Source organism: Archocentrus centrarchus, chromosome 16 (assembly GCF_007364275.1).
Source record: "Archocentrus centrarchus isolate MPI-CPG fArcCen1 chromosome 16, fArcCen1, whole genome shotgun sequence".
Classification (NCBI taxonomy): Eukaryota; Metazoa; Chordata; class Actinopteri; order Cichliformes; family Cichlidae; genus Archocentrus; species Archocentrus centrarchus.
This window is the reverse complement of record NC_044361.1, coordinates 560,054-573,062: the sequence shown is the minus strand read 5'-3', so window position 1 is coordinate 573,062 and position 13,009 is coordinate 560,054. Positions and strand designations below refer to the sequence as shown.

The window sequence follows — 13,009 nt, the reverse complement described above, 5'->3', positions numbered from 1 at the left end:
ACCATGGAAACAAATGTAGGTTAAGATAAACAGGCTAACTCACAGCGGGGTGCCGGCCTGTTTGATTACAGTGCATGTGCTGCGCCAACATTTTTAACACATGTTGGACAGTGAGTGTGCAGCCGGCTAATTTGAGCCCTCAAATTAGCCGGCTGCACACGTCAGAATCCAAATAACTAGCTTCATCCAAACAAGTGGTTAGGAAAAAAATCCACGGTGATTACACATCGTTTAGACAGCAAAAGAGGCGAAATTACCCACGCTGAGGAGGTCCGAAGTCAAAGCACAAACATGTAACCCAGCTGACTCATGGCATGACAGACGGGACACAAATACAGACACAGGAAGCTGAGCGATCAGTGCCATAAAATTTATCTTACCTATCCAAACATCATTCTGAAACCAGGAGAGGTTCCCCTGAGAGCTGTCATAGTAACCAATCTTCTTATAACTGCCTCCTATATGTTGGAGAGGGACAGACAAGAAAGCAAGAAAGGCATGAAGTTTAATTAGTATTGCTTCTATAATCAATTTCCTCCTTGAGAGAGCTGATAAACATTTTTATATTTACACCACAGTCAGTGCAATGTGTGGATGCAGAAAGAAAAGACGCACAATGAATGGGTAAAAGAAATGAGGGATGAAAAGGTGGACAAACAAAGAAGCACCAAGGGGAGAGGAAGGAGAAAAGAAGGAGAGGGAAAAAAGGCGCTTATGTGGCAGTCTTGACCAAGAATACTGATGAGGTCCCACAGTGATTCAGGGATTCGAGTCAGGTCCTCTCATTGTGGATGTCAAATTACCCCGACACCACAACAGGAAATATGAGACAGAATGTGAGGGGAAAGGGGCAGGATTATGAATTCTCATCCGTTAGGAGGCCAAAGAGAACAGAGGTAGAAAATAATCCTCAACCTTATCCCACGCGGGGAAACTCATTAAGTCACTGGTGACAAATAGGATGCCATTTCCAGAAAGAGCTTAAAACCAAGGCTGGTGCCCAATTAGAGTGAAGCTTCCAGTCAGCTCCATCCTGCAGTTAGAGGACCCCTTAAACTGAGCCTTTCCTCTGGACTGAGCTGAAAGCAGCAATCAATGCATCATTGACTATATTCAGCAATGATTTTTTCAATGAGTGACATTTATTATTCAGTCCAGATTCTACAACTATAATTGAACGTGGGAGGACAGTGTGGAAGTGCTTTACCTTGCAGTTGCTCGATAAGAGTCATTGCCATCCTGGATCCCTGGGCGTCAAACACCACCTGGCCCTGAGATACATTAAAAAAGCAGGAACTTACTATTACTGCAAATAAATAACCCCACCCTTTACTACATCATTCTGCATTTGGGGAATACATCTACTTATTTGCTTTCCAAGCGCTGCTGAGATTAACACCACTCTTACGTCTCTAAACTTTGTTTTATGCAATTTGCAGGAACCAAAGTCCACCCAGCAACGCATCGCTGTGCAGGAGGCGGCGCGCAGCTACGGCTGACTGGAGGCTCGTGACAGTCTAATAGGATGCAGCACAAAGACAGACTGCAGAAAAACTCTGCTGATAGTTGTGGGCAACTCACACCAAACCAATCTGGATGAATAAATGCACCACAGGCCAGAGCAAAAATATGTAAATGAGATTTTTGGGGCGAACCGTCCCTTCAAATCAGCGCGCAGTGTTAACTGCAACACAACATGGAAGTCGTCCATTGTTGTGGGGCGGACAATGTAAAAACCACAATATTCAAATTCATGTGTGACTGCAGGAGATCGTTGACACAGCAGAGCAACTTTTTTATTTTACCGCCGTCTGTAAAAGACACACGTCTGCACTGAGCAACACACACTTCACTAAAAACATCACAACACAATCAGTGTTAGTCCAAGAGACGTGATATATCAATACACACACACAGACACACAGACAGACAGACACACACACAGACACACACACACACTTCACTAAAAACATCACAACACAATCAGTGTTAGTCCAAGAGACGTGATATATCAATACACACACACAGACAGACAGACAGACAGACACACACACACACACAGACAGACACACAGACACACACACAGACACACACACACAGACAGACACACAGACAGACAGACACACAGACACACACACACACACAGACAGACACACGCACACACACAGACAGACACACACACACTTCACTAAAAACATCACAACACAATCAGTGTTAGTCCAAGAGACGTGATATATCAATACACACACACAGACACACAGACACACAGACAGACAGACAGACAGACACACACACACACACACACACACACACAGACAGACTCACAGACACACACACACACACACACACACACACAGACACACCCACACACATAGACAGACAGACAGACAGACACACAGACACACACGCACACAAACACACACACAGACAGACTCACAGACACATACACACAGACAGACTCACAGACACATACACACACACACACACAGACACACACACACACACACACACACACACACATCACTAATTCTACTTTCCCACCGCCGAGGTTCCGGAGCCGGAGCAAGTTCCCGTGCTGTTCCCAATGAACCGGCGAAACGCTTAAAAATGGGCCCGCGTTCCCACCGCGTTTCTGTGAACTGATCCTTTACATATGAGTGTGGGCGGGTCCTCATCTGGACACGAAGCTGAAGCGCACAAACGTGGGAGAACACGCTCCCCTTTCTGTGCTGCAAATACGTTTTAGGGTCCAAACCAAACTACTGCAGCATCTGTGTGCAGCACAGAGGGAAACACAGACAGCGATTAGAGCAAGACGACAAGTACGCACTTTGTGTCCTTTTATCTGTGATATGAACTGATACAAAGCAGCAAGTTCAGCCTTAGAGCCCAACCTAATTCACAGCCGTGAATGTCGCTTCTTTTCTCCTGTAATACACATGTAATATGGTAGAAAACTTGATGTTGAGACGGCAGAGTCACGCCCTTCTGCTGCTTTTGTCACGCGTTCTTGGTTCCAGACCAGCTAGTTTGCGGGGCTGGAGTTGAACCCGTTTTTCGGCCGAGCACCGAGTGTTTCGGTGGTGGAAAACCCGCCTAACGGTTCAATTCACGGCTCCGGCTCCTGAACCCTGTTGGTGGGAAAGAGGCCTATGACAACATTATATTAATGAACTTTGAGGCGACTGTAATGAAGTCCAACAGGAGCTGCTGCTGAGACTTTTGCCACATTGATGATTTCTTCATCAATAATGTTTGAATATACTTTGATGATAAACATTCTGATTCTGATGACTGTAAAACCATCTGCATATAGAATTTATTATTATTGTTATTACTATCAAAAACCCGTCCTGTGGGCACTGATGTATTAAAACACAGACATACATGTTAATTTATGGTTGCTGCTCTTTTAATCTTCACTGTTTATGGTCAGATGGCAAAAACAGCTGTTCATAAGCGCCAAAGACATCAATAATAAATACATATAGTCACTCTTCTCCATGCATCGCTGTTTGATGAACACTTATTTCCAGATATGCATGACGACACCTTCCAGAGTGCTGCTGGACTAAAACAAAACATTTTACAAACAACAGCGTGCACATAATGTCAGTAACACGCACGTAACATCGCTGTGACGTCACCGTTCATTTTGAGATCAGCTACTTCACATAACACATCTGATTTATAAACATCTGACAGTTATAAAAAAAAGCCCCAAAAGCTACACAGATGATGATCCTGGTGCCTTGCGCAGTTATATGGAAGTCTGATCCACACTGATTAACAGTTAGCGAACACACACACAGCTGAGATACTTAAAGTTTATTATTATTCACGTATTTCCTCAAAAACCTCAACACTGCCTCAAAATCACAAAATTAGCATCAACATGTTCTAAAATAAAGTTATTGTACAATAATCTGACATGTCTACTAAGGGTGCAGTTTGTGCAGTTTGCAGTTTAATAATAATAACTTTGCTTTTGTAGCACTGAACACACACAGCTGCAGAGTGCTACACGATAAAAACATACATTAAAGAAATGTACGTATCCAACAGCGTACATACAAACACACAATCACGCACACACTTCTGTTCAAACATACTTCCATACACGTTTTTGCTGTGAGCTCCAGCCAGAAATGATTGGTGAATGCTGAGCTGAGGGGTCAGCTGTTGCCGGGTGGTCCTGGGACAGTTAACCCTTTCATGCAGGAACTATGACTGCTTTTATTCCTCCTTAGGATGACAAAAACAATGCAACTGAATTTTGTATCAACCTATTTCTCATGGAGTTACAAACACATCTGCCCAGCTGGACACCACGTGTTTGACCTTTGACCTCAGAGCGACTGTCTCTACTGTTGTATCGACTAATCCTGATCCTGTTCGTTACATAACAGAAACAGCTGCTGATATTTAACAGCAAACACATGCATATAGATCAGCAGAGCTTTGAATAGCTGTCCGCTGTAGTGACCACTGTGCATGAAAGGGTTAAATAATGGAGATGATTGGAGAGGCTGACCGCAGCCATCGGGTCTCAGCAGACATGAGCCTGTCCGTGTGGGGCCTTAGAGGTAATTTTAACCTTTTAAACATGAATTCTGAATTTCATGGCAGCCAATAAAACTAAACACTGGCTAGTCTTTGTTAGCTGCTTCAGATGATGGCGAGGGAGGACGGAGGCGTGCACGTGAAAACAGGTACAATAATCACGTTATCAGCACATTTATGCAGTTATGGGCACGCAGACTAATCTTCCCTTTACTGCTGTTTTTCTCACCGCTACAATAGTCTATATTTATTTATATTTCATGTTACAGGCTGTTGCCTAATTTGAAAATAATGCTTCTAATAAATATATTAAGGGCCAGAAAAACATCATTGAAAATATCCAGATGGAAAACTTTACATATTTATATTCTAACTGCTTCTTTTCCACCTTTCCTCACATCCTCCGCACTTACCGAAACCCCTTCAAAGGAGCTCGTGTTGAGGGCCCTGTAAATCTCAGACGTGATGTCGTGGTTATTATAGTTGAAGTCCTCCAGACGGCGGCCCTTAGCCTTCAGCGGTGCCACGGTCTTATTAAGAGCCAGGGCCAGAGCCCACACTGCATCGTAGGCTAGAGGGGCCTCCTGAAAGCCACCGGTCTCCTCGGGGTTCTTCCCTCCCAGACGAGACATCAAGGCAGCAAGAAACTCCTGTGATGTCTGAGAGAAAGAGGACAGTGATCAAAGGGCGAAGAAACGCAACCATGCAAAGGTATACATTTTTATTTGTGTTGCTAGATATCCACATAACTAAAGAAACAAAGAACCAGCAAACCAATCAACCCTCAGATCTTCACTGTAATACGAGTATTTGATTCCTGACTTATTTTTACTCTACTGTAGTAAACACTTCAAATAAAAGACACTGAGAGGCTCTACTTTCTCAGACTGGCTGCACTTTAGTGGAGACTGCAGTGTTAAAAATACATTTGGATCAGAATAAATAAATGCTGCTTGTACCGCGATGAAACTGAAAAGAAGAGAGACAGTGTCTATGTGCAGCCAACCTGAACACAAATTTGCCTGCCAAAATATCTACTAACAGGAGGAAGGGTGCACAGCAAATAGCAGCATGTCAGGAGTGGGTCCCGTTTCTAATGGTGGAGTTATGCTTTAAGATCACACCAGATTAGCATCTGAGCTAACTCTAGGGCCTTCGGTGCTCACTAGATGGTACTCGGGCCAGCCCGAGGGGCTTTTTGAGGGGCAGTAAAGCTGACCATACGGGCACTCGGGCCCTTCCAGTACCTCTCATTTGGACAGGACCCTAAATTATTTATTTTTTGCTTTTATAAACAGCCCTCTGGCACTCAGAGCTGTGCTGGCTAAGCTAACTGCTGTGTGATGTTTCTAAAGGAATTATGAAACAGTGCAGCACAAAACTCCCCGAAAAGCTTATCAAACAGGATTTTCCTTGTTTTCCCTTTTTATGCTAATTTGTGCCCAATTTAATCCTGGAACCCGTCACCTGGTCTGCTGATTAAGCCTCTGGGGAACTCAGGATATCCAGGCCCCGAGTTCAAGACTTCAGGGCTGTGCTGACCTCCATTTACAAATCATGTACATTTAGAAGAGCTGATAAAAAGCAGAGTGATGGTTTTAAGGTTGCAAACAGAAGTCCAGTTCTCCTCTCCACACAGATCACCACAACCTGGACTACAAGTTCTGAAACCACGAAGCTTCTGGTACCAAAGATCTGCTCCCTCGCAGCGACAGGACGCTTATCACCAGCACATTTTCATGGGGCGTCAGGTATTTCAGCAGGAGGGGAGGAGTCAAAGAGGACTCGGCGGATTCGGTTCACAGAGTCTGTTACCATGGTAACTGTTTAAGATGGGTCTCTTTGTGGAACAGAAAGCGCCGAGTTTCCCTCATCTCAGGGTTGAAGAACAAACCTACGTTCTGGAGCAAAATAAAGAAGATTTCCGTGTTCTCAGTGCCTCCGAAAAGTTTCACAGGAGGATAAAATTTGTATTTGACTGACTGAAGTTATTGTACAAAGAAAAAAATACTGATTCTCCACATTCATGCTGCTTATATCATCTGTCCTTTGAATCTTCTCAGCCTTGGTGAGGGAGCTGATGAGGGACATTTTGGAAATATGAACTCAGGAGAACTTTGTATGTTACAGCCTTTGAGAAACGGGTGGCGTGACTGCCGCTGGAGGTATTTGTTAGTATTAGACGTGCGTGGCAGCAGCTCTGACATGCGGCTCCAGATCCTCGGAGAACTTTATTGCTTTGCTAGACTGTTAAAGTCATCTTAAGACAGCGTCTTCCTTTTCTCACAAGCACGCGGTTCAGAACTCATTTCGTGATTAAACACCAATCAGCATTATCTCCCGCTGAAAGCACGGATACATGTGTGATGGGAAATTATTGCTACCATTCATCATTGTGTCCCCGCGGATTCTTTGAGCCCAATTAGGCCTACACACACTCCGATTCACTTATGTCAAATTCATCTAATTGAAATTCCACCTTGACATTTGGCATTTAAATCTGCCACCACCTACTGAAAACTAGCTGACAATGTGCTTTGCAGGCCCTGCAGTATTGGCACAGTAGTTTAATCTGAGTGCTCTATCTAAAAGTACTACGCCAATTTCAAACTTGGAAATTGAATTTGAATAGACAGACTAGGAGCAGCAGCTCTGGCTGTAATTCTTATCGCCCGTTGAGCAGCACACGTCAACAGCTCAAGCAGCAGGTAGTGGCAGGTGCTGTATGAATATAAACAACAGCTGCTGATGAAGTGTGAGGGAAGGAAGGAGGGCTGGAGGGGAGAGTGGTGGTGAGAAAAGGTGGGACGAGGAAACGGTAGAGGAGAGACGGGTAAACAAGAAGAATGACGGGACGATCCACGGCAGACCGGCAGAGTCAGAGAAGGTCGAACAGAAAGGAAAGATGGAGGGAAGAAGAGACGGCTTAAGAGGATTAGAGAAGGTAAACAGAGGAGGGCGACGGTACCTGAGAAGCTAAATGAGCGTCGGACAAAAATGATAAAGACACGCGTTGAAAAAGAGCGAGGTGCCCACGATTTCAGTGCAGAAAATCCGAGGAATTCTCAGCAGTTTAACAAACACAATGCCGATTCCGGTCATACAGAGTTGACTGAAGCGATGACATTATTGTTCTTAACACATCAGCCGTTCCTGAAATAACTCGCGTCTCGTGAGGATCCAGACAGATAAGAGCTGAATACCCGGCAACAGCAACATCTGCCATCAGGAATATAGGCACAGATTAACAGGACAGCACAGGTGTTCATCACCCGAAACTGCAGGGCCAGCAAATTCAAATCTGTTACAAACTAGCCAAATACAATCGATATGTGGTTACTTTCATTAATAAAGGTACTTTTTGTAATCACCCTCTGCATGTTTGAACTAAACCTTTCACCACCAGGGGGTGCTGAAGGGTTTCCAGACGTGTGCTGCTGTTCTTTTAATTGTCCCTGTGTTTCCTCACCTCCCCTAAATACAGACGAGCTCTTAATGAGTCACAGCACCATTTTAACATGAAAATACATCACAGGAAGTCCTGGCCCTACACCAACTTCAGTTAATATTGCTTCAACACAATACTAAGGCCTTTTGTGCATGAAGTCATGGTTGTGTTCAAATTGTGTTGACAGTTGTAGATAATTTGGGAAGGTTGTCAACTATATTTAAACAGAGGAATTTATAATAAGTGCCTTTAAAGAAGACTAAGTGTGCCTCCAGGGAAAGTGTGGATTTCAGGTGTGGTTCAAGTGCATACAAAGTAGGGATGTCAACTAATATTCTAAATTTAATTAGATATCATGAAAAAGATACTATGAATATGTGTGTGTGTGGGACTGACCCGACTGCTAAATATTACATCAACGACTGTAATCAGTAAAATCAGAATAAACTCATCGGTAACATTTGTTTGGTGCTTTTTTTCTCTTCGGTCTTATTCACACAGCGATGGTCAGAAGGAGCAGCGCCCCTTTAACAGGAGGAGACCTCCAGGCTCAGCGAGGGGAGGGGGGGGGGGGTGAAGACAGGAAAGAGGAGAGACACCACAAACAGCTACCAGCTCTCAGCATGCTAATACCAATCAATAACTAACAGCATTTTAAAATTACCACATTTATGATGCTTTGGGCCAACAGAGAAAAACTTAGACCTAGAATAATCCAACAAGAACAACCGTGTTAGAACCCTGTGCTCACGACCCAACTCGAAACGCTCTGGGAGCCTGAAACTGCAGGAACAGCGAGCCGGCCCGGGGGGAAAGCTCTGTGTCCTCTGAGGCTGATGGTTATTTGTTATTCCGTGCCGATCACAGCAGAACCTGTTCAGGGCTCTCAATGCAACACGTAGGTGAGGGGACCTTTAAAGACACATTTACATGCAAATATGAAGTTAACTGGAAAATGTGATTATATGTGAACTGGGGAGGTTGCAAAAAGGCATGAAGACAAATCTGTGTGTTTAAACTTCAGCAAAATATAAAAAGTATTTGATTGGGCGTTTCACATCAGGTGCACATCTGTACTGCACAGGTGGGTTAAACCTCCCACCCTCCCTGTTTGCCACTTCCACACACAAGTACGCTTACATCATTATCCACACAAATCCAACTGATACAGTTCCTACAGCTGACTAAGATGGGATATTCCTTCATATTCATGGTGCTTTTGTTTTAGTGCACAAAGAGGACTCTCTCTGCACGCTCGTCTGTCTTAAACCCGTCGTGCCAGGAAGCAGATGCCAGTGTCGAGATCCGTCTGCACGCACAGATTTCTGAGGAGACGGACGCGGCAGAGAGTCGTTCACTGATTCTGGCACAGCTCTGACTCCTGATGCACCTATCCGATCTGGAACCACGCCCACAAAGAGGAGGATTCAAAGGTATTTGAGAGCATCCTGAATCTGCCTTGCGAGCATACAGTCCTATATAGGAAAGAAATACTAAAAAAAAGTTCCTTTTCATGCAGGGCTGCCAGCTCTGGCACTTCTGGCTTTCCTCTCACGCTGCCCAAACACGCCAAATAAAATTAAGTCTCAAAGCCTCCTTCCAACATCCAGCTGTTTGACTTCATTAAATATCCGTGCGTTTCCAAAGCATCAGAGTTGTGCACATTTATGCACATGGCAGTGCTAACTTGATTCAATATTCATAACTGTGAATTAGGCCTTTCCTGACACAGACAGGATTCATGAGGACATTACAGTTAATCGCAGTCTAGTTTTCTAGGACTGATGCAGGTGAGGTGTCACACACACAGTCGTGGTTTTACAATTCAATCATTTGTCACAGCAGCTGCACCAAGGTCACGTCCTGACAGCTGCTACCATCCATAGCCGTGTCACTGATATCTCTGCCATTTGCAGCAAAGCTGGAAACTGTTTGAAAAGTTATCAAGTTGTGATTATTTTAAATAAAAATGCTGTGCTGATAAATATGCATGCATTAGGAAGCAGCACTTCCCTGCACCGAGTTAAAATTTCAATGAACGGCAGCAGCCAAGAAGATTTCTCTTTGTGGAGGATACGTATATAAACACTAGTGTTTGGGGGATTATTTATTATAACGATGCTTCTTGGCAATAAATCCGATACTGTTGGAAAGCCTGTTTATTCCCCTTAAATGGAGCCACATCTGAGAGGAAATGCATCTGTGGGCTGCACCCATGAAAAACTCATCTGCTTTGACTCTTGTTTGACTTTTATCAGATTAGCTGGTTGAAGTCTGAAGAAACGGGCGTGTTGGTCCTTTAAGAGTTTATTCATGTAACTAACAGGAGCCTCAGCAGCATGTGGAAGAACCACAGCAGCCGGGCACCTCCTCCTCATGCTGCCGGACGGCATCTCATCCTTATAAGTTTAAGTTTGTATAAATCTGTGTTTGCTAATCAACTAAAGTACAGCTGAGGCTGATGGGAATGTCATTAGTATGTAGACATGAATAAAAGAATAGTGTGTGGATCCCCAAAGTGTTGGACAAAGACCAGGTGAGCTCTATTTAATGTCATTATAAGATCATTACACTCCATCGTTAGATCCAAGTGCCTTAATTACTTTGAATTGTGATGAATTCTCTGTAATCCAGTTACTGTCACTCATTATTTGTTAATGAAGCTACACATGTTGTCACTGATTAATATAATTAATCTCTTTAATAGCAGAGCGATCTGTATTCCCACCATGTTGGAGACTCCACGGACAGTTTCAGGATTCAGCATGACGATCTCAGTGGTCACGTGTCCCTCCACAGCCTCCGTCATGTTCTCCACCGTGCAGTTGATGGCCGGGTCTTTGATCTTAAACCAGTTGTCAGCGTACCAGCCAATCAGGAACCACACATACTTCTTCCCATAGAGCTTCTCCTTGAACACCTGCAGCACGGAGGGATGGAGAAAATGATCAATTATTCCCGGAGAGGAGCTGAGCACGTTGTATCGCTGCCAAACAAGCAAATTCACTCATTCATTCAAACGGCCCATTATAGAGCTCAGTTTCAGCTAACAGCCAGTCAGGCTGGGCGTTCTGGGATCGACTGAACAGGGAAAGGTACCAACCTCACAAAACACCTTCCGAGCTTCAGTCTCATAAAAGAGCCCCACGATGATCCGAGCATCCTGGCGCTGCATCAATCATAACAAAACATTGCTTAGTTACATCAGCAGCAACAATATAACTTCATGATGTGGCAGCACCATGTGCCAAAGTCCTGCCGCTTCACAGGATGGCACATGCTGCTGTTCAGGAGCTGCTAATTAGCATGGCGCATTAATTTCCTCTATCAAATCGCCTCTATGCTAATGGCATCGTGTGCAGCTGCGAGCCAGAGGAGGAAGGTGAGGTGGGGGGAGACGGCCAGCAGCTGAGGTGAATTTTTAATCAAAGCACCTTGAGGTTCTTGACAGCGACAGCCGGGTCGGTGAGGAAACTCTGGCGAACGCTGATCTCGATGCCTGCCTCCTTCACCCTCTCCTCCAGATCATCCAGAGTCTGCCACATGAAAGGGAAGGACAGACGAAGACAGACAGGGAGGGAGGGGGAGGAAGAGGAGGTTAGAGAGGCAGCAGAACAGAGAGATGAAGAGAGACGACAGGTTGAGGTTAGAAGAAAAGCGAGTCCATAGGGGAAAAATAAATAAATCTGACGTGTACATGAGACTGTGGGCACGTATGATAAATAAAAACAAGGCAGCGTGAGAGAGAATAGATTTTTTGACAAAGACACGACTGCAAAGAAGAAGGATGTGAGAAGCGGGAGGAAAGAACGATGAAGCGGAATCATTAACCTCCATTACAGGAACCAAACCGAGGGACGCTGGTATCGACCGCTATGGCCGGGAGAGGTGTCCTGCCGCGTCAATATTTCTCACAGCCAATATTCCACAAAAATACTCCATTAATGGCAGGAGACATTGCTTAAAGGTGTATTGCTTAGTCTGCTCATAAACAAACATACAGCAGCCGTGCTGAGGCCGCGTGGACAGGAGCGAGCAATGGAGACAGAAAAGGAAGAAGAAAGCAGAGACACATGAAGATTAAAGGTGCCGACCGAAGTGAAGACTTCTGTGGTCTGCTGAATGGTGGCGATGCGAGTCCACTTCCACTTCTTGAAAAGCCGCACCCTGGTGGGGTTGTGGAGGGTGGCTGACGGATGTGTACGGAAGAATGTCGGGAAACGCTGGCGATTGGACAGGGCTGGCGAGCTGGAACCATAGGACAGCTGGGAGACATGAACGGAGAAAAAGAAGTGAGCGAGGGAGGAAGGTTACAGATGTTTAGATGTTCCACATGTTTAAGGATCAGCGATAATCCTGCCATGGTAATTTTCTGGAGCCATAAAAACAAGTGTCATAAACTCGAACACAGAAAATATGTCAAATGTTTAAACTGAGAAGATTAAATGTTTAAAAACAATGTGTTCATTTTGAATTTGATGGCAGCAACATGCTCAAACCAGTCGGGAGAGGGCAACAAAAGGCTGGAAAATAAGTAATTTTTAGTAAGTAATATTTTACAGTTACTTAGGTTCATTAGTTGGTTAATTGGCAGCAGGCCGGGAACATAATAAAAAAAAAAAAAAAGCACCTGAGGCTCTCAGACATAAAGAAGGGTTAGCCCCCGGTGGCTGTTAGAGGAACTGCAGTTTTTGGAGGTCTGACTTAGTAGAAAAACAGGAAAAAGAAACTAATTAGAATTTTAAACAGACTTCAATTAAATCAGGAGCTTCTCGCCTGTCCAAAGTGATGGTGACTGGTTCAAATCAGAAAAAGACAGAAAGGCCATCAAAAAGACAGAATGAGAAAATATCCTCTACCCCCCCCCCCCCCCTTTAGGCTATCAGAATCAGAATCAGAATCAGAAGGTTTTTATTGCCATATGGGTGAACAGGTTCACAGCATTAGGAAATTGCTGCGGTACTTCGTGCGTACAGAAAAAAACAAATAAGTATAAAA

The 13,009-nt window shown here is 44.3% G+C and overlaps 1 protein-coding gene across 2 annotated transcripts in view; it reads right to left on the bottom strand.

Annotated features, from left to right (window-relative positions):
* The window catches only part of gabbr1a (gamma-aminobutyric acid (GABA) B receptor, 1a), a 129,929-nt gene that overhangs the window by 43,882 nt on the left and 73,038 nt on the right, over positions 1-13,009 (bottom strand). For both annotated transcript variants that reach the window (XM_030749485.1, XM_030749486.1), the window contains 7 exons: positions 12,106-12,276; positions 11,446-11,547; positions 11,115-11,180; positions 10,740-10,931; positions 4,977-5,222; positions 1,208-1,271; positions 381-458 (listed from right to left, as the gene is read on the bottom strand). In XM_030749485.1, coding sequence (XP_030605345.1) covers positions 381-458; positions 1,208-1,271; positions 4,977-5,222; positions 10,740-10,931; positions 11,115-11,180; positions 11,446-11,547; positions 12,106-12,276 — 919 coding nt within the window. The remainder of the gene's footprint in view (positions 1-380; positions 459-1,207; positions 1,272-4,976; positions 5,223-10,739; positions 10,932-11,114; positions 11,181-11,445; positions 11,548-12,105; positions 12,277-13,009) is intronic.